General features: G+C 45.0%; 1 protein-coding gene across 1 annotated transcript; it reads right to left on the bottom strand.

Annotated features, from left to right (window-relative positions):
• Positions 1–1430: 1430 nt before the first annotated feature.
• Positions 1431–17541, bottom strand: LOC136641198 (F-box/WD repeat-containing protein 12-like). The gene is made up of 10 exons (XM_066616885.1): positions 17412–17541; positions 14732–14769; positions 11135–11295; positions 10482–10603; positions 9385–9594; positions 8869–9045; positions 7812–8019; positions 6574–6761; positions 6336–6463; positions 1431–1737 (listed from the first exon to the last, which is right to left on the bottom strand). The coding sequence occupies exons 1-10, from the start codon at positions 17502–17504 to the stop codon at positions 1638–1640; spliced, it is 1425 nt and encodes a 474-aa protein (XP_066472982.1). The 5' UTR covers positions 17505–17541; the 3' UTR covers positions 1431–1637.
• Positions 17542–21474: the final 3933 nt, after the last annotated feature.

Below are 21474 nucleotides of genomic sequence, written 5' to 3'. Positions count from 1 at the left end.
CCTGAGGACCTTATAAAAAGCTTCTGAGTGCCACATTCGGCCCCCGGGCCTTATGTTTGACACCGCTGCACTAGGCCTTAAGGTTAAAGTTAGTTCAGTGGTATCCCCTTCAGTATGATCCTTCTGCCTGATGAAGAAAGGGGTGGGTATGTCAGGTTTGTGTCATGTGATTCATGATCTTGAGTCACTGCATTTTGAAAATATTGTTCCACTTGGCATAAGCTGAGTTGGATTTCTAAAGTATTGCTTTGTTTTTAGGTTGAATATAGGTGGATGCTATTAACTGTGTATATCTCCTAGTCACACTGCATGTGGGTTATGAACAATGTAGTGCTCAAGACTATACTCATACTTACTAAAATCATGTCAGTAATGATGGTTTTTAACATAAGTAGTAAGTATTTCTTGTTTGCACGTAAAACTTAAGCAAAATGTGTGTTTTTGATACCAAGTTTTGAAGTCTATATATTTAAGTTGACCTGCTAAAGCTGCTATTTTTTATTTTTATTTTTTTAACAATTTCAGAAATAGTGATGGGTTCCTAGGAAGAGGTAGTAGGTTGCATAGTTTTAGGGCAGTGGTTTTGCCCCCAAGGAGTTAACTATACAACCTGCTGCCTTTCTTAGGGCTTTAATATTACAACTGGATCCTGTTGGCTCACTCTAAATCCTCCACTAAGGAATGGTAGAGATTACAAGGCTTACTACAAAAGTGTTCTCAGGTGGCTGTGGACGTTATCAGGTAATATGGAACACTTTAAACTGTTGTGGCTTACAATGTGTCTATTGCTACAAGATCTTTTGCTACAAAGTCTTTAAGACATCTCCATTAACATGAATTCTTTGGGAAACTGGAAAATGTAACATTGTCATAACACCCTTTCAGTGTTTTTCTGTGGATTTATAATGCTATGTGAAAAATATTGGTACATCTATTAATCTCATTTAAATGCAGTGGAGATTAAGGTGAAATTAGCCTTCTACCTTTGCAGTCTTCTGTGATCCTTATGAGACCTTGCTTGAATAAAGAAAAAAAATTGTGATATGTTTTGACAAGATTGGCCACACTGGGCATAGTGTTGCTCTAAGTTCCTAGGAACCCATTGCCTGGTCCTATCTCAACATTTGACAATTGTCACACATGCAAACATTGTCAGCAGTCTTTCTGACACAGTAATGGTAGGGATGGGGGAAATGCACACCAAAGTAGCTTGGCCTGTCAATGGCACTTTCATTTTTCTAAAACTGTAGATAGGTTTTGCTGATGTAAACTATACAGTTTATTTTGTTGTGTATTTGCATTGCGATTGAAAATTTAATTAAAAAAGTGAAAATATTATGGGTCTCTTTCAGAGTATGATTGAACTTGTTAAGTCATTCAAGAGTAAACAGATCTAAACTTACACTGAAGACAAGGAACATGGTTGCCAACAGCACAACTAGCTTTTATTTTCAGTATATACAACAAAGCCTGATTATGTCCATATTTTTGGATGGCATGAAATGTCTTGTTATACTAACAGATCATGTAGACTGTTCTTGTATGCCACTTACATGCACATGTGGACTGGTCTGCCAGGCTTCATGTACCAGTCAATAAATCTATGAATCTCATGAGAATGTCAAATAGTAGAAATCTTACATGTTAAAGGAGTATGCTCTTAAGTAGTCCATCCCATCAGTTCGAATCACCACGCCAACAATGCTCACATCATCACAAGCCACGAGTCTAAATCCACTAGTAGGGGGGAATAGATAGCAGAATCTGCAATTAGTTTTCAATGTAGTAAAGTTATTTTAGTTCTTGCACATCTGATTCACTAATAGAATAGTTTCCAGATTTTGCAAGCAATATAAAAAGGATCTCAATTTTGGATAATTCTGGAATATGATTATACCATGTTGCTGTAACTATAGATGGGGGCTTGGTATCCACTGGGAGATCTGTTCTTGGACCCCCTGCAGATACTGAAAATAGTAGATAAGTGGATCTGCAATTTTCAGCCCCTTATGCCCTCTGAAGGGGATAGGAGGCTTTCTGAAGCCTGGAAAGGCAGCGCATGTCCACCCTCTGTGGGCTTCAGAATGACCTGTAGCGGCAAAAGTGACTTAAACCAGAAGTCATGTTTTAAGACTTTTAAGGCATACTAAGGCCAGGAGAAACCCTTAGGTTTGCTTCCTTATTTGTTACAATAAGAGTGCTATTTGTTACATCTGTAGTGTACAAAATGAAATTTGAACATACAAACCTACAGTCTTGAGCATACACCTGCTTATTATTAATGAGCCTGGTAATCCTTATAGCCCAAGCATCACCTTGGCAGGCTAGTAATATGGAACTGATACAGGTGGTGCTTTTGTATCCCCCAGACCCATGTTGAGCCAGATTTGAAGCCCACCTGGACCCTTCAGAGCAGTGGTTCTCAGACATTTAGCACTGGGACCCACTCTTTAGAATAAGAATCTGTCAGAACCCACCAGAAGTGATCTCGTGACTGGAAGTGACACCATCAAGCAGGAAAATTTTTAACAATCCTAGGCTGCAATCCTACCCACACTTAGGAGTAAGTGCCATTTACTATCATTGTTAAAAGAATATACATAGCTTGTTAAAGTGCAGGTTTGTAATTTCCCCAAATGCAGTCACATACCATGGTAGCATCAAGTCTAATATATTGAAATGAATGGGAACCTACCTGAAATTGGCTTGTGATCCACTGCTTTGGGTAATCAGGCAGAGCACAGAACCCCAAAAGGGAAGTGGCTAAGCTGCCTGCGACAGACCATGCTCTCTAACAATTATAGCAGGGAAAAGTACTAGGGACGTGAATGGCCTAGTCTCCAGGTTTGGTCTAGTGACCCCTCAGTTTCTGAGTCTCTGAACAACTCTAGGAAGGAGGATGAGCTATAGGGATGATGAGAGCACCAAAGAGGCAGACCTTTCTTACAGAGCTGATCCTACCACTTTTGGATAAAGTAATGCAGGTACTCGTTCTTAACACTGGCTAGGGGGCACCATCATTCTTGAGATATTAAAGCAGTGCTTCTCCAGGGCCCAGTTTGGCCTGTGGTGCCCTTTCCCTAATGATTTTCATCAAGTGGTGCAGAATGGACCATCCCATCTCATGTGCTGTATTCTAAGGAGTGCAAGTAGCAATACAATGGAATTTTGTGCTGCTTCACATGTGGAAGATAATGATGTTCTAACAACCGCTTGACATCTTGTGTAAGATGTGCAAAGCCAAGTCAGAATTCTATTCAAATTTTGGTGTGCAAGAATCCCGTGCTACTCCTTCCATGTGCACAATCCCTATTACATAAGAGGAAGGATAACTTGGCATATAATCTGGTTTTAGCTGATGGTAAAGAGAGCTCAAATGTTATTGTACAATAGTTTTTCAAATTTTGCGGACTTTTGCAGTCAATCCTATCCATGCTTTCCTGGGAGTAGGCCCCCTTGAACACAATGGGGCTTACTTTTGAGTTGAAATGCAAAGGATTGGGTTGTTACTGTTCTTCAGAAACAAAGGTAGCAGTTATTTAATACTCCACTGATCTAATAAATGTTAAGCAACAACCTGCATGAGAGGCCTGTTAAGACTATATTACCATTTCTCCCCCTCCACCCCCATTTTAGTGAATCTGCAACACTGTTTCCAAAGCATCCCTGTTCTATTAGTGCTTTGCATTATTTCCATCCCAAAAACAGAAACCCAAAGGTCCTCCCATTTAGGTCAGCATGCCTTTGGAGAAGAGGTGCAGTGGCTGCACCAGTTATGGACCTGGCCCGAATACCATTGAGGGCCAGGTTAGCAAGGATGCCGCGCCCCCCCCCCGCAACACTCCATCCCCCCAGCCACATGCAACCTTCCCCTTGGCGCTCCAAAAACCTGAGGCTTATGGAGCACCATTCAAAATACTTCCGATTTTCCAACAGAAAACCAGAAGTACTGTTAAAAGTGTTCTAGGAGCCTCAGAAGCCTTTTAGATCACTGAGGGAAGTGTTGGGATTTGTCTGCCCCTGGAATGGCTCCAAAGGGTGGGCAGAGGCGGCAGTGTGTGGGTGGCAGTGGTGGTAGTACCCCCATAGGGCCCATGCATGCAGCACCTGGGACTTTTGCTCCCCCAGGCCAGGCCTGCGACTGGGCTGTGCCAGGAACAAATTGATTGCATGCTATGCACAGACCTCTTTAAAATGCATACTCAATTCTCCTTTGCAATCTCCATTTTAATGTATTAGTCATTGTCTAGGGTTAATTAAAATTTCTGATTGTCAGTTATTTAACTTTGACCTCTGGTCAGTAATAGTATCTATTAGTATAATTTAGAGCAGATTTCTGAATGCTGATTATTTCTCAGTGTGGGTCAGGAGCCAATTTCAGGTGGGTTTCATAGCATCTGGTGCAGCTACCACAGAAAATCTGGGAAGATGGGACACTGGAAAGGGGGAGGGCTGTGTGGTCATTTTACTTGTGTTAAGTTTGTAAATAGGCTTTTTTCCCTTTCTGATTCACTGCTATTGGAAAATGACAGAGAAATAACCTAACTTAATTGCTGCATTCTAAGGAAAGTAGCAGGCTCTGGCATCACAGCAGCACGTCCTGCTTGGTGATGTCACTTCTGGTCATGATATCACTTCCAGGTTAATGACATCATTTCCAGTGGGTCCTGGACAGGTAAAGTGGGTAAAATGTTTGAGAACCACTGGTTTACAGCAGAGATTTTCAACCTTTTTCATCTCCTGGCACACCTGCAGGGCACTAAAATTGCCAAGGCACACCATCAGTTTTTAAAGAATATATTTTATCATTTAAAAAAGTGTTTAACTTTTAATCAATAACTTGTTTCAACAAACTTTTAATCAAAACTTTTAAAGTTCAACAAACTTATTTAAAACTATTTTTTTTAAATAAATAAATCTGGGAAGTCTGTGTTTGATTATGTTTCATGATGTAGAATTATAGAATTGGAAGGGGCCTAATAGGTCATCTAGTTCAACCCCCTGCATTAGGCAGGAAATCCTCTTAGAGCATCTCCAACAGGTGCTTGTTGAACCTCTGCTTGAATATCTCCTGTGAGGGAGAGTCCACCACCTCTGTTCCATGGCCGAACCGCCCTTACCTTCAGGAATTTTTTCCTGATGTCTAATAGATATCTCCTCTCTTGCAGTTTGTCCCTTGTCTGAGGGTGGATGGTTGTCAAGCATACCCTCAAGTCCTCCTCCAGTGTTAGGATATTTGGGGTTGATTGTTTTATTAATCAGGACCTGCTCTTTTGATTTCATTTACTTGTCACTTTCTCAGAAGATTAACATAATTCAGAACAAATGGACAACTGCTAACAAACATGAGCCCTGGTTTTGGTTGGTTGGTTTAAGAATGCAATTCAGCCGCAGTCATGGAAAGGTAAAAAGCTGGAGAGTTTTTTATTTAACTTGGTGGGGGGGGGGTTAGCCTGGAGCATGCATGCAAAGTGTGTGTGGGGGGGGGGTGGACAGGGCTTCACTCCTGAAATTCCCTGCAAAAGAAACAGCGGAAGAAAAACTTGGCAGACTCAGCTGATAAGTGAAATGACTATGTTTGTGATTGATTGACACTGCTTCCCCAGTCTCCCCCACCCGCCTCTTCAGTGGTGGAACTCACCTGGGGGGCTGGGGAAGCGATGTAAAGCTTGCAGTCCTATCCACACTTGCCTGGGAGTAAGCCCCATTGACTATAATGGGGCTTCTGAGTAGACATGCATAGGATTGGGCTGAGTCTGCCAAGTTTTTCCTTCACTGTTTCTTCTTGCAGGGAAGTTCAGGAGTGAAGCCCCATCGCCCGCTTTGCATGCATACTCCAGGCTCCTCAGGGCTCTTGCCTAGATTTGGCATGTGCTGCCCATAGCAGGGGGCCTCCTGCGTTTGCACAAAGCCGGGAAGCTGCTGAGCAGGGACTGCAAACAGCCATGTCTTGCCTCGTAGTTGCTCAGCCACTTCTCTGCTAGGCACAGCTGTGGGGTCCTTGCTCAGCTGCTTCCTGGCTTTGTACTGCCACACGGCACCAAACACCTCTGTGCACATGGAACTAAAACCAGCTGCTTCCCCATCCTGCACTTCTCCACATGTCACTGTCTCACAGCACAGCTGAGGAAGCGCTGTGGCACACTAGTGTGCCATGGCACACCTATTGAAAACTGCTGGTTTAGAGTATGCCACCATCACTGGGTTTGTGGGCATTAATATTGTGTTCATGTTTGAAATTCCCCCCCCCCCCAATAAATAGTTATTTTGGCAATGGAGGCTATGAATAGAAATTCTAGACTGGCAGTTGAAAACTGTCTTTTTTAAACCCTTACCGTGACCATTGGCTGGATCCTCCTAGTAATTGATAGCGACTGATCAGTGAAGAGGTTTTGTTCTCATGTTTCCAAGAATACACACGGAGAGAGACATCATCACCTGCTGTGACAACATGAAAAGGATCCTGCGCGCCCAAACAGAAACCAAAACACTTTTAGTAGAAGAATGCGTAGCATACAGTAGTGGTAGCAATAGTAGTAGTAGTAGTAGTAGTAGTATAGTAATGATATATACCACCCAGATAGATGTAAGCAGAAAGGGGCTGTGATCATTGAAAGTATGTAAGTGTGCCCCAGTCAACGTGTAAACTCTCAGATCCATTCCAGATGCTATAAGAATGGTTTGTTTGCCAAATCCCTTCATAGTCCTTTCTCGTATCCATTTTTCTGGATTTGGTAATATGAATTCTGCAACCTGGTGAGCTGTTGCAGAAGAAAGCAAAAACTTAAAAGATACACACTTAAGACACTTTCGTTTATATACACAGTTTAGTACTGCAATGGCTATGTTGTTTTTCAAAGAGTACTGAAGCTGTTCCCAACATTAACCAATTTAAACTGAAAACTGGCATGACCTGTGCACCTTGAGCTAGTTGTTCATTTGTCTTAAAATTTCATGATGGCTCATGCCTAAGGAATTCTTTCTTTGTCAGTGCCACTTTGAACAGGAGTGACAACAGATATGGACTAATATTTTAATTAAGATAGTAGATAGCCTGAAGAACTAGATGCATGACTTGGTTGCATGACTTGTAGTTGTTTCTGACAAAATGTTGTTATGATTCAGTAGCGCTCAAAGTGGCGTCTGCTGCGCACCAGGAATGAGGTCCCCGGTGCATCTGGCACTTTTAGTTCCAGAGTGCTGTGGGACGTCATGTCCCCAGTTGCCTCTATGGTGCATTGCCCCAGTGGGCGTTGTGCCTGGATTTCCGTGAAGACGTGACTGGCTGGACTGTTGTGTCATCCCGATCTGGGGTCATCAAGTTCTGCAGCACTCTAGAAATAAAGATGCTGGTCACGGGAGGGAAGGATTCTGCTGAACCCTGGTTCCGGGCCTTGAGCTGGGGTTCAGCCAGCCTTGTGATTGAGCATTGTTAGCTCTTGCTGTGGTTTGATACTGCAGCGCTGCAGAAGTGAATGTGTCTGACCTCTCACGGTTTGTTTATTTATCTAATGCATTTACACCCTACCCTTCTCCCACACTGAGATCATGGTTTATCAGTTTGCAAGTAAGGGATACCTAAACAGTATCCCTTAGAAGTTGCAGCCATTATCACTGGATGTTTGGAAAGAGTAATTGACAGCATAATCCTATGCATGTCTACTCAGAAGTAAGTCCCATTATAGTCAATGGGACTTCTGAGTAGAAATGAATAGGACTGTGCTATTAGAAAAGGAATAGCTAATACTTCAGGATACCTTTTGGAATAATACTGAAAAAGTGAAAACATCTCATTAGGTAACAGAATCTACCTGTAATATTCATTTTATATTTAGACTTCTTGATAACTATATCAAAGCTCTTTATCTGAAAATCTATCCCTTTTGGTTCCATTGTGACTATCCTTGCTGATTCTCCAGGTAGCCAGCAGGTGATGAGACTCTGATTTGACACTGGTAAAGGACTAGATACCATCAGTTCATCATCTTCTGGGTTAGTTGCAGCATGTGTGTAAAGCACCTGGTATATAAAAATAAGAATCAGAGGCTGGGATACAAAAAACTACTTGAGATGCATCTAAGGGTTTGAACATGCAGAGTAGTGGGACTTCTCTCTGCTGAACTGTAGAGGTCTAAATCTCATCACAAATGGCTTTTGAAACTGTCAAACTTCAAAGACATTTGCAGGAGCTGCTGTTCAAAACCACCAATACAAAGTCCCCTTGGAATGAAAAAAGAATATGGTGGCAAACGAGTTAAAAACATCAAGGCAAACAAAAATTATTTAAATATGTCAAAGGCAAGACTCTTAAGATGTTTTGACTGGATGTTTTAACAAGGAAACAAACAGAAAGGTGATGTAGAGATTGCAGAGAAGTGGAATGAATTCTTGCACTTTTCTTCACTACAAGAGATGCTGGGTTTGAACTGACCTTCCAGGGAGACAGTTTGAAGAACTGAGTAAAATGGAAGTTACTTGGCCCCACCTAAACCCTTGAGGGGAACTGAAGCTGCACTGTGGGGGGGGGGGCTTCCTTGGGCCTCAGAATGTCTTAAAAGGCATTAAAGCATCACTTCCGGTTTGGTTTTCTTTTGGCTCTACAAGCCAGTAGAGGCAGTGGGTGGACACATGCTGCCTCTGCAGGCTTCAGACAGCCCTCCAGAGGGGAGTGCAGTTCTGGTCCCCTTCAAAAGGGGCCAAAAATTGTGGATTTGTTTATCCGCAGCTTTTGGTAGCCATGGTATCCAAAGTGACTTAGGAACTCAAATAAGTAGCTAGAGGATGACTAACAGGAAGCAGCATTGCTTTGCTTAAGCAAGTTTAAGGAAGGTCTCCACAAATATGTAAGGCACAGCAGCATAACAATACCTTTGGTGGTATTAAACCACTGTGTGGTTCAGTCAGAGTCGGAAAAACAACTATCCATTGCCCATCTGGTGAACAGTCTGACAAATTTATGCCATAGTCTTCAAACACTTTTGTGCGTGAAATCTGGCTTAGATCCATAACTGCCAGGGTATAAAGTATGCCTGCTGTAGTGCCTACCTAAATCAAAGGGGAAAATATTTTAGACATATGGTTAATGACTGAGCAACTTGAAAGCCATGATCAACCTTTGAAGATTGTTACTATAAATCAGTAGTAATGGAAGGTGGACAGCAGTCTACCAATGTCTGGTGAATCATTTGGCATCAGCTTGTTGTTTGGGGGATGGGGTGCTTGCAAACAATCCCAGACAACAAAGTGCACCCTGGTCTACTCTAGTCTATCTCATTCCATCTCTTTCTACAGCTTTAACATTTAGTAGACTGTATTTTTATACAGATATACACAAGGAATCTTGTTGAAGAATTTGTCAGTAATTCAAACTACTGTTGTACTTACTGTTAGGAACGGCTTGTTGTCTTTTGTGTAGGCTGCCATAGAATTTGAGTGACATGATGTTGAAAATGCTGCAAGCTCTTTCCCTGTATCTCCATGCCAGACTTTGATCATCCCACTGCTGTCTGTTGTGATTGCCAGGTTGTGCTTAGGGAGTGTAATCATATTTATTATTGGCGCTTCCTGTTTGGGACTTGACCAAATTTGTGAACCCTGATTACAAATAAATACAATAAATAAGATTTCACCGACATAACTATTTTTTCTAAACAAAAAACATAACTTCTTGTCAGCCCTGACACTATTGTGGCGATGCTCCACTGGATCCAAAGACTTCACGTCAGGCTCGCTGCCTGACTCGGAGGCTTTTACCCCATTGCGGGGCTACTCCCTTTACCCGGGGGAAGGGGACAAAAGTCCCCTTCTCCCAAGGTGCCGCCCGTGGCTGCCTTGGGGGTGCAGGATGCGGCAGCATCCGTTTTCGGTGCCGCCATAGCCATGCGTCCTGGGTAGCTCAGGATTGGACTCTTAGGGCCCAATCCTATCCGATTTTCCAGTGCCAGTGCAGCTGAACCAGTGGGGCATGCACTTCATCCTGTGGTGGGGAGGCAGTCACAAAGGCCTCTTCAAGGTATGGGAACATTTGTTCCCTTACATCAGGGTTGCATTACGACTGCACTGGTGCTAAAAAGTTGGATAGGATTGGGCCCGTAGTTGTCTTCATGGTTTCTTAGTTCTATGTTTCAAAGTTTGATCTGTAGCCAACATTTTTAAATAAAATTTACATCACTTCAATTAATGGATAATTCTTTTGGATCACAGTTTAGCTTGTCCTCCTTGTTTGATCAGGGGACTGGAACTTCTGGTAGCATCGGGAGGTCCTCTGAGGTCCTCCAGGTGCAGCCCTGGCATCTGCAGATACCCAAATCCCAAATCCATGGAGGCCAAGTCCACAGATAAGGAGGGCCCACTGTATATGGATTTGCCTATTTCCACCAATTAGAAATCTTGGTTCATTTGCTTTTTAAATTTGTACATGTTTGAAGTGCTGATACATGTCAGTTCTTTACAATCATCTTCTATACCACTTTTTATCTTACCTCTTGGACATTCCATGCCCTGATAGTACCATCAAGAGATGCAGAACATACAACAGACTTGACCTTTCCTGTGTCATACATGTGCTCATTGTCTGATAGGTAAGCCATTGCATGGATTCTTCCTACAACAACATAACATAATTTTCTTTGATCACATGCAATTATATGTACAATCCTGGTGAAACTCCATTAACTCAGCACATTTAAGTACATGCGGGCAGCACACTCATGGTATTCTTAGTATCTCCCTAAAAGCAGCTCACCAATAAGCCCAACTCCCCCCCTACCCATACACACACACTAGCTGTGTTTAAAATCCCTTGAGTTGAAAATGGGCAACTTTGCTACTGCTGTTAGGGAAACTCTCTGACTTCAAAATTTATATATCAGATGAACAGCTCTTGTACCAAACTGTTCCTTAAACGTGGGGCAGTTTAGAACAGATTTTGAGGAGCTTAGAGAGTAGCTGCCTCTTGGTAAATGTGATGGCACATAGTACCTGCACATCTCTGGTGTCCAAGCTAGTTCCTTCTGTACACTTTAAAAACATAATACATAGTACATTAAAAAATGTGTGTATGGGGAGGAAGCTGTAAACATTCTTTTTTAAAATAGGAAATAAATGTCCATGTTTTTAGCCACATTTTACATACCTTCATGTTCTCTCATGGCTTTACATTTGTAATCAACTGCAGGCCGCCCTGACAGCATTCCTTTTTCAATTTTGGAACGATGGAGATAGTACTTTTTCCAGGTCTTCATTCCTGGGGTCACTGAGATATTGCAGAAGGACCACTGATTCAGACACATGTTTCTAGAAATACAAGTTAGATTGCCATTATCTTGAAATCTAAATTTCTCTCTCCATAGCTCCTTGAATGAGTAGTTGGTTCAGACTGGTAAAAAATTAGTGCTAATTACTCTTTTCAGTTGGGATGCTTCCAAGAGATGAAAAACTGATGGCTGAAGCATCTTGGATTGAGTGAAATGAATTTAAAAAAAATTAAAAAGAAGTAGGCTTTTTGTTGCCACTACCCAAGATTACAAAGCCCAGAGGGAAAGAGGCCAACTCAAACAAAACTCTTTCCCAGGTTAACTCCTTAAAAGAAAATCAGCAGTGGGGTGTAGCAATCTGGTATGCATGGCAACCTGCTCCCTAGTGAACGTGGCCCAGATCGGTCCATCAGTAAAGCGTAAGACATTTATTAAAGGGTTAGGGAAAAAAGTAAAAACAAACAATGGGTGGGAAGAGACAAGAGATAAAAATAAGGCACAGATTGAATAGGCATGAAAAGGGGGGTTATTGGCAAAGTGGGCAAGGAGGTTTAAAGAAGCTGAAAATAAAGCAAGTCTTTACTACTTTCTCTACCTTAGCAACTTTCTTCATTCACACAGTGAGTAGGCACACTTTCACAAAAACAGCAGCAACTTTCAAAGACAGACTGGGGCAATACGTCTAAGCATCCTTGTGATTAAAAAATTGAGGATTGATGATGCAAAAGGTCCATCTAATTGAACAGTTTGCTGCCACCTGGGTATACCTACCAACTTTGGACCCAGTCAAGTTGCCTGGATGCCCAATTGGCTGGCTTTCCCAGGAGGTGAGCTTGCTAGGAAAAGTCAGATGAGAAGATAGTGAATCAACAGAACAACAAGTCTGCTTGACCATGTGGGCTTTCTGCCCTGGCACAAATTTTAAAGTGTTCCAGGTAGCATACCTACTGCAACAGGAAGCAGCCTTTTTAGAATGCTGAGGCATCTCAGAAAACAAAAGGGTAAAAAATAGGAACAGACCAAGAACTGTCATTACATATCCGTTGGCATGGAATATTTTCAAATCTGAAAAAGTTATGTATAAATAATAACTAGAATTATTATAAGATGTTGTTCAGTAAAGTGCTAAGAGCCATTAGTTTGTTGCTGTTACATAGCAATCCCAAAGCTTCTTGTAAAAGTTTCTTCTTGAAAGATTAGACACCCAAATGTATGAGGAAAGACTCATCCACAAGACCTATGAGAGGGGGGTGCAGGGGGGTGTGGTGTCGGTAAGGAGTGTGGGGGATAACACGCACAGGTGAGTGACATCACTACTGCCAGAATTTTCAAAATCTTGGTGTTTGGAATAATACCATCATGTTATATATCAATCGATGTGTGATTTCATGCAGAACGCAATGAAATAAACCACGTTGAAATATCTTGATTCTATCAAAAGTTAATGCCAAAACATCCAGCTGGACTACTGCCTGGGGTGACGCCCTGGCCCATCCTGCTTGCGTGGGAGGAGGTTCATCATGGAGGTGACACACTGGCTTCCTGCACTGGGTGACATAAACCCTAGTGAAGCCACTGGCGGGGGCAAATTGTACTTGGGCCCAGGGTCAAAAAGGGGCCTAGCAGCCAAAGGATGGGGCCCACTAATTTCCTGGGATCTCAGTTGGTGTCATGGAGAGCAAAAGATGGAGGCCAGGTTTGCTGGGAGGCCAGGTCTACCAGGTGGGCAAGTCTGAGCTCTGCATTGGGAAGCCCCAAAACCTGGACTCCAGATATCTTTGTGGATGTTGCTACCCTCAACCGCCCAATTTTGCACCTCCCCATCCCTGTTCTGCCCATCCCAATCACCTATGTTCCCCCACTCTGTTTCACCCTTCCCCCTTTGGAAGGGCCCAAAGGAAACTTTGTACCCCGATAAAGTTCCTCTTAGAGACCCTCCTCATCCAAATGCTGGGTGACTTTGTAAGGGCTGGACCCACAGAGAAATGTTTATAATTCTGCTACTAAACAGAAGGGCCTTCATATCATAGCCCAAGACTTTTGCAGTAGTGTCACACAACACAAGCAGTAGAAACAAATTCTGCTGCACTCACTACACATATTAATTTATCTTAAAAAGAAAACCACTAACCTTTGGAAGCATAGTAGGATGACTAAGGATGCAATCCAGAACACTCTTGGACTAGCACAAACATTCTGTAAGACACATCTGTGACAACTTGGGAATTGGCAGGGCTGGTGTGAGATGCGCGCTGCTCCACAGAGACCAAATCCAGCCCCCATACATTGACACTTGGTAAGGTTGTGCTGGTCAACAGTGGCTGGCCTGGGGGGGGGGATGGTTGGAGAAGACAGAGGGAAGGTGGGGCATTTCTGGGTGGGGAAGGGCTGACAGGTGAATTGGGCCCAGGAGTGGGGGTGGGACCGGCCTCCAGCACTTCCCGGATCCTAACCCCACTCCCAAGCAGCCCGGCACTATACTGGGCTGCTCAGATTTGTGCCAGTGATTTTGCGCAGTAGCCCCATTGAGGTGGCTGCTGCATGACATGAGGTAAAGGGAAATAAACCCTTTACTCCAAATTGCACAGGAGCCACCTCAAACCCTATGCTGGATACACCATAGACCAGCTGGCCTGCCTGTTCCAGCGCAGGTTAGGATTGGGCTGTAACAAGTATACTGCCTCTTGGGACAGCTGCCAAGTCTGATTATTAATCAACTTTGAGTTTAAAAGTTTACATAGAAAAATGCCCACACGGTTAGAGACTCAAACAATAGTCCAAATGCTAAATAAACACAGCTACAGATGATGTCCCTACTGGTTTTTCTAATTTACAACCACCTGAAGCAAATGTAGGAGCTATTTTTTTTTATTATTGTTTTACTGCAACTGACTTTAACTGTGCTTTAGGAGATAGGTTAAGGCAGCCATTTTCAACCCTGTGCAGTGGCACACGTGGATGGTCTGCAGGTGTGCTGCGGGCGTTTGGGAAGGATCATTTGTGAGTAGGGCCACTGGGGTAGGGCCAGGTGCTGTCAGGGCAGTGTGCCTCCTCAATGGTCAGAAAACTGATGGTGTGTGCCTTGACAATTTTAGTGCCTTGTCATTGTGCTGTGAGATGAAAAAGGTTGAAAATCACTGGGTTAAAGTTTTACTATAATCCATTCTCTAGTCCAGTGGTTCTCACACTGGGGCGTTGCAATGCCCCAGCCAGAGAGCCCTGGCCCTTGCCTCCTGAAGGGCAACGACCCGACCTGCTGGATTGCATCGCTTTGGAGGTTTCGCAGGGGCTTGCTGCCATTTACCAGGCATCCTCATGCTGAGGAGCCCCTCAAAATCACAATCGCGATCACTACTGGTTTCATGAATGCAAAACTATTTTTTGCTTAGCGAAAAGTGTCATGTTCACACTTGATTTTGTCCCAATTAATATGCCACATCCAATACATTCTTATAAATGACAGAAATGGCACTCACCTCCAAAGAAAAGTGGTATCTGCTGCTTCGTTCCATGTCTAAAAGGGAAACATAGATATTAGGAAGCAACAGCCCAGAATTCATTGGACTGAAGCATGCAATGCCTGTGGAACCTGGGGAAATTCGCTGCACATACTCACAGCCCAATCCTATCTGAACTGCCTGCGCCGCAATGCAGCGGTGCCAAAATAGCCACCATTGTATCCAGTGCAGGCAACAAGGAGGCTGGAGGTCTCCCTGAGCGAAAGGGAATTTTGACCCCTTGCCCCAGAAAAAGTCCATGCAGCTGCTATAGGGCTGCTCGGTCCTGCACCAGCTGGCGCAGGCATGTGCAGCCCCATGTTGCTGGATCGGACCTGGGAAGGGGAATAGGATCCAGCGGAAACCTCTGATCCCTGCTCCCTCCCAGGCCCTATGGAAAATGAAACTGAGCCACACTGTGCACTTACTCATGAGTAGGTAAATGTGCTTCAGTTCATTTCAAAGGGCAGGCCAAGAGAAATGGTCCCAATCCGAAGAACACAGGCCCCACCAAAATACCTGAGAAGGAAGTCCCTCCCTTCAAGATGACAAAGTTTTCGAGCCCTATGGAAAGCAAAACGGAGCCATTTACTCACAAGCAGGCAAGTGGCTCTTGGCTCTGATCGACGACCAAGTAAAGGGAAATGCAAGGCCACCAGAATGGTCCCCATCTCATGAGCATGAAGCTCAACACACACTCCAGGACGCACCCCCCCCCATACACACACACCATGGTAAGCTTGTTGGTGTCCCCCCCCCCCGCAGTTTAAAAGCAGGTTTTTTTTCTCATAGCAATTCAATGCTATGTTCAATTCTGTTGGTTTAAGTTGCTATCTTCTCAATGTTTTAAACGTTTCTTCTTTCTGTTTGGCAGCATTATGTTCATTGTAGCTGTTCATTCAAGTAGCAGGCAAGTCTTAAGCAGCTCCTGTAAGTTTAATCCAAGTAGTTGACTATGTAGTTGTGAAATTTGGGGAGGCGGTGCTTTATGCCTGTGGCTATGTCCAGTTGCAGTCCTGGTGGTTTTTCTGCAAGGGGCCATCCCCTCATTTGCCACCCCGAATCCGGAAGTAATTGTGGTAACGTCATTGTCAGCACAATTACTTCCATGACGCCTCCTCCTTTCCCCCTTTGAAAAAAAACATGGGGGTGGGGGGAGGAGGCAGCCCAGGCTCTGATGGAACCTTTTGCGCCATTGCTAAGCAGCATGAAAGTAGCTCCACTGGAGCTGTTTCACACCACTGGAAGCGGTGCCTAGAAGGCAAGTGCCACCCACCTCCTAGAAGCGATGCTCGCCTCCTGGACACTGCTACCAGCAGTGTCAAAAAGCTCCAATGAAGCTTCTCATGCTGCTTAGGGATGGTGCAAAAGGCTCCATCAAAGCTAAAAACAGCATGTGCCTCCTTCAGAACTGGAGCACTTCTGGCCAGCTACCCAGCCCTTCTGAGGACCACCCTCTTCTCCCCTGTCTTTGAAGGGGAGGATGGCCCTCAGATGCAGTCAGGTACCGACTGTCAGCACAGTTCCAGATCACACTGACAAAACCGGTGGGGAGAGTGGTTTGGGGTGCCACCCCCCCCAAGGGGAATTTGCCCCCATTGCCCTCCTGGGTACACTACTGGCTATGTCTGCATAGGGTGCTTCCCTCTCACCTTCAGTACAAATGGAAGCACAAAAATGTTTGCATATGTTAATGCAGTTGTTTCTGCAGGTCACATAACCACAAGTATAGAATGCACTGAACTGCAGAAATGTCCAATGTGGAGCTTAGATCACTAGTTCTCAAGGTGGGCCACATGGCTCCCAAGGGAGGGCCACACAATATTTCTAGGAGACCACTGTTTCTGAGGGGGCTACCCAATCTTAACTGTCAGGCATATGATGAAATGAGGCTCAGCATGGGGCCCGGTCTAGAGGGAAGCAGAAGGTGACATAAGATGTCATAATCAGCTGGTCTCTGGGACATTAGAAAATCTCTCATACACTCACACACATGGTTTAGAATTGGATTGGGTGATGTGAGAAGTCAGCCAGGCAGAGAATCCAGACAACCTCAGCTTGGTACAGGTGGCAGTGGCAACACCAGATGTGCCATCAAGGGTTGAGTGGGGTACACTAGGGAGGGGGGGGGCAGTGCAGGGCTTTGCCCTACAACCCCCAGCAAGCTGGTGCCTGCGCTGGGCTGATTTAGGAATGGCTCCTCAGGGCCCTTTATTGATCTCATTTACTGGCCAGACAGACTGTTGCAGCCTGAGTGCCCCTTGTGGGAGCGGCTGTCCCTGCGATGAAGGCTCAGCAGGGCTTGTCATCACCCAGATGAGCTCGGGAGACTTCAGATGTCCCCACAGAGCACTGCGAATGAGCGACCCGCAGTCTTCCAACCAGGAAGTTATGCCTGGGTGTACCCTGCGGAATGCCTCGCCTGCTCCGCCCCCTGCAAAGGCACGTTCAGGGAACACAGTGGCACGGGGCGGAGATCCACCCTGCAAAGTGCGAGGCTTTTGCAGTGGCTTCGATGGCGAGGAAGCGTCGCCCCCAGATCTCAGCTGAACCCCAGATCTCGCAAACGAGCTCTGTAGCCAGGCGTTCCGCAGGCACCACTCCCCCCCCCCCGCACCGGAGAGCCCTGCACTGACACTACCCTGCGCTGACACTGTACCTTGTTCACTTGGGCTGCTCTCAGCAAATCCGGCGCCTCCAGGTAGGAGAAGACGTGGGCCAGGCAGTCTAAGGTCAGCGAATCGCCACTCATCGTCTCCCCTCCCGGAGCGCCCGCTCTCTCCAAGCCAACTACCGGCAGCTTTCTTACTTGTGTCGCCACCCCCTGCAAAGGCAAAGGCGGGGCGAAGGCGTCACGCCGCTTTCTGTGGCTTGCCTTGCGGTTGCAGATCCCACGGGTCGGGGAAGATCTCTAGGCAGATCCCACGCAGCCTTGGAACCCCCTTTTCCTCTCAAGGATGGGTATCCCCGCTTGCACCAGCGCCGCCCATCCTACTGTTAAGAATAATCATCTTTCCGTAGCTGATCAAAGTCCTAACGGATGCAACTCCTAAGCAGTGACGTAGCTGGAGGGGGTGCCCAGCTCTAAGTTTTGCAGAGACCCTCCTCCAGAATGACCAGATCCAATGGAGGTCAGAGTGCCTATACCTTTAACCACTGTATAGAAGATGGAATTTGGGCAGGTGCCGCTCAACATGGAAGGGTTTAAAAAGCTACACCTGCCCAAATTCCTTCTTCTGTGCAGAGGCAGAGGCCCTCTGTCCTCCATTGGATCTGGTCACCCTGCCCTCCCACTCCCCTTCGGAATGGCTCCTTGCACGCCGCGGTGAGGCTCCCTCCAAAACTTAGTGCTGGGCACCCCCTCTAGCTACGCCACTGGTCCTAGGCTGCAATGCGTTGCATATGGTGGGATGTACTGAGGAAACATATGCAGGGTTGCAATGTAAGCAAATGTGAGGTTTAAAGGGGTTAGGGAAATAAAGTAACTTTTGAAAAACTGCCTTGACTGAAAGTTACGTCCCTTGCAAAGAAGTGTCTGCAGCAGCTCCTGAGACTTTAGAATCCTCGTGATGATCACCCTTCGCCCACGCCTTTCTCATCATCACACACTGTGTGTCCATCTGCTGACTGGTGGAACGGGAGCCTCAATGAAGAGAGAAGGGGATCTGCAGGGGGAAAGCTGCAATCCTCTGGTCTAGCTTCCTTTGCACTTTGGCAGGGCAGGGGACTCTACAGGGAAAAGGCGCCTATCAGCTTTGAGAGTTTACATGGATTCTTGTGCAATTCCACAATGCAGTCCAGTACCATCCATCCAGCAGGTTCAAAAATCTGTAACCGGGAACCGGAAGCAGCCTTACATCAATATTGGAACTGAACCTCCTTGTTCCGTTCAGATGTGCCTTCTCTGAAAATTGTGTCATGGGCATCGCATAGACTTATGAAATTCTAGACTCACGCAGAGGCTCCAGCTCCCGGTTGACTTAGAATGTACATTTCACAACGTAGAAGCGCAAAAAACAGTGGAGGACAGTGTGCCTTTAACCACTTTGCTTATGCCTTCAACCACTGCATAGAAGAGGGAATTTGGGCAGGTGCAGGCTCAACATGGAAGGCTTTAAAACGCTGCACCTGCCCAAATTCCCTCTTCTATGCAGTGGATCTGGATGGGCAAACTTTCAACTTTAGGGATCCTGAACCTTTAACAATTGTACAGCAGAGGGAATTTCTGCAGATGCAGCTTGTCATCTCACACCTTACAGCTTGTCACAGATAACAAGCTGCACTGCACCTGCTGACATTATCTCTCCTGCAGAATTGTGGACATTCTCTGCTGACATTCTTTCTCCTACAAGGTCCAGGATCCCTAAAATTGAAAGTTTGCCCAGCCCTGTTCTATACGATGGTTTAAAGTATAAGCACTCTGCCTACCTTTGCATCTGGTCACCCTGGCAAAAGCACAACCCAGTAAGTGATTACTTATTGTTAAATGAGTAATCACGACCTCTTTCACTTTGGCCCCTCCTGGCTGGCTTGCTAACAGCGACAAGCATTCCAGTCCGTCACCCCTCGCATGGATTTTGATCCAGGGTTCTAATTAGAACGCGATGGGCGTGGCCCCGGGAAGGAAACCACGCCCACCTGTCTGCTGCTCCGTGAAGGGCGGTGTTTCCCCTACTGAGCGCACGTGCGGTCCTGCCCAGTGATGCTGGATACAGTAGTTGCTTTTGTTGTCGCACCAATGATCGTGGTTCGCGTTTCCTCCTCCTGCCTTGCGGTTTGAAATCATAAATCTGGAGTGAGACACTCAAAGCTCTAGGAGACGCGTTTGTGTTACAGTCATTCTTGGGAGCTTGCACATTCCGACTCAGAGATGAATAAGCTGATTCTACAGGCTGCTGTTGACAATGTCTGACAATGTCTGACAATGTCTCCATATAGTCTGACAAACAGCAAGACAGAATTGGTTAAATGCAAACTTTACCTGGGCAACCACAAAGGCCCCTCCCTCTTCCCAACCCCAGCTTGGTGCTGTGTATACCAGCCTAGTTCGTCACCATCACTTGCCTCAGTCCTGTGGTTCTTTTAATTCCAGGAAAGTCATAGCTGAATGACACACCATCTTCTATTTTCCACTAGACATTGGCAGGACAAGTAATCTTTGAAAGGGGCTTTTTTATCTGGTCTGGATTGGCAAGGAAGTCAGTGGCACCCATGCGTGCCCTACAGAGTTGTGGGTAACTCGCAAGACTTGAAACTTGAATGTTGCACTTTTGTCAGCCTCATCAGTTGATCAGAGGCCAATTTTGCATCTATAGCTAAAATTTTAATTAATTTGTATGAGTTTATTAAACATCATAACCTCACTTAGGGTGCAGTCCTAACCCCTTATGTTAGTGCTTTCCAGTGCTTTCCAGCACTGACATAAGGGCAATGCAGCTCCGAGGTAAGGGAACAAACCTTCCCTTACTTTGAGGAGGTCCCTGTGAGTGACACCCTACTGCAGGATGCAGCACACGTCCCATTGGCACCGCTATGCCAGTGCTGGAAAGCACTGACATAAGGGGTTAGGATTGTGCCCTTAATCTGTTATGGTGACATCATTAAACATTTTGTTATTTTTCCATGCTATAGGGATCCATAACGCAACAGGAACAGAAGTTTACTGATTTTTATGGGACTCCCTCTGATGCCCTCAGAATGTTCACTCTCTTAGGCCTTCTTTGTCAGCTTTAAGGTTTGCTTGAATTATATTTTGCAGAGTTCTGAAGGCATGTCTCAATTTGGGAGAGAGAGAGAAAAAACTGAAAGTTCTTGGCATCTCTGTGTGATGTTTCCTTACAGAACCCCAGCCCTTGGTAGTACCTTAGTGCTTATTGTGCATTTCTAAGCTAATGCTAGACAATAATAAATGAGGCAAATTACATGCCAGGATGTGTTAGTGATAACTGTTTTCCACTAGAGACAGAAAGAAACAGTGAAATTTTCCAGCACAACAGCAGTCCTATTTTCCCCTCTCCTCCCTCAGCAAGGCAACAGTAAACTCTGCCTCCCAGACATGTCTGCTGTACCCCTGAGAATATTCACTGATCTGATAACATCATATTAGGAGCTCTTGAAATGACCTAGAAGTTGAAGTGGAGTAGGTTGACCTAGGAGGCTGACCTTTAACTTGATCTTTTCTTGTCTCTCTGTCCAAAAGGAAATCACATGTGTGGCATATGCCTGACCCAGAAATTATTGCAGGGTGTAGGATATTTTGTGCAAATAAGGAAGGGCAGGGTCTGTAAGGATGAATCACCCAAACTGCCATTATCCTGAGGAAAAACCTTGGTGGGTGGATTAACCATGATAAGTGCCCTTCCGAGGTAACGGCATGATCTGTCAACTCCCGTGAACTGTCGGAAAGTCAAAATGCCTGTGAAACCATAGATGTCAATGGGGGGAACAGTTAGCAACCAGATAGGAGACAAGCTCTTTGGGAGGACTCATCTTCAATAAAATGTCATGATGTGATTGTTTGGGATGCTACACAGAAAAATAATAAAATGCTTCTCTAAAACTATTTTTCAGACCTTCTGCAGAACAATCAAAATAAATAAAAAGTGAGGCAGTTGCTATAATGCCAGGAAATAAGCTATTACAACTATTTAACTTTTGGCAACGCTAAGTAGCTGAGAATTCCTGAATGTGCACGATGCTTCAGATAAGGAAGAAATCCCAGG

The sequence above is a fragment of the Tiliqua scincoides genome, chromosome 2, assembly GCF_035046505.1.
Source record: "Tiliqua scincoides isolate rTilSci1 chromosome 2, rTilSci1.hap2, whole genome shotgun sequence".
In the NCBI taxonomy this organism is placed as follows: domain Eukaryota; kingdom Metazoa; phylum Chordata; class Lepidosauria; order Squamata; family Scincidae; genus Tiliqua; species Tiliqua scincoides.
The sequence above is the reverse complement of the archived record's forward strand: the minus strand, read 5'-3'. Positions and strand labels throughout refer to the sequence as shown.

Excerpts from the sequence above, each read along its gene's own strand:
- LOC136641198 (XM_066616885.1), bottom strand. The coding sequence starts at position 17,504 with ATGAGTGGCGATTCGCTGACCTTAGACTGCCTGGCCCACGTCTTCTCC. Across the intron at positions 11,296-14,731 it reads GATACCACTTTTCTTTGGAG|AAACATGTGTCTGAATCAGT; the intron begins GTGAGTGCCATT and ends TTGTATTTCTAG. Across the intron at positions 9,595-10,481 it reads GGGCATGGAATGTCCAAGAG|GGTTCACAAATTTGGTCAAG; the intron begins GTAAGATAAAAA and ends ATTTGTAATCAG.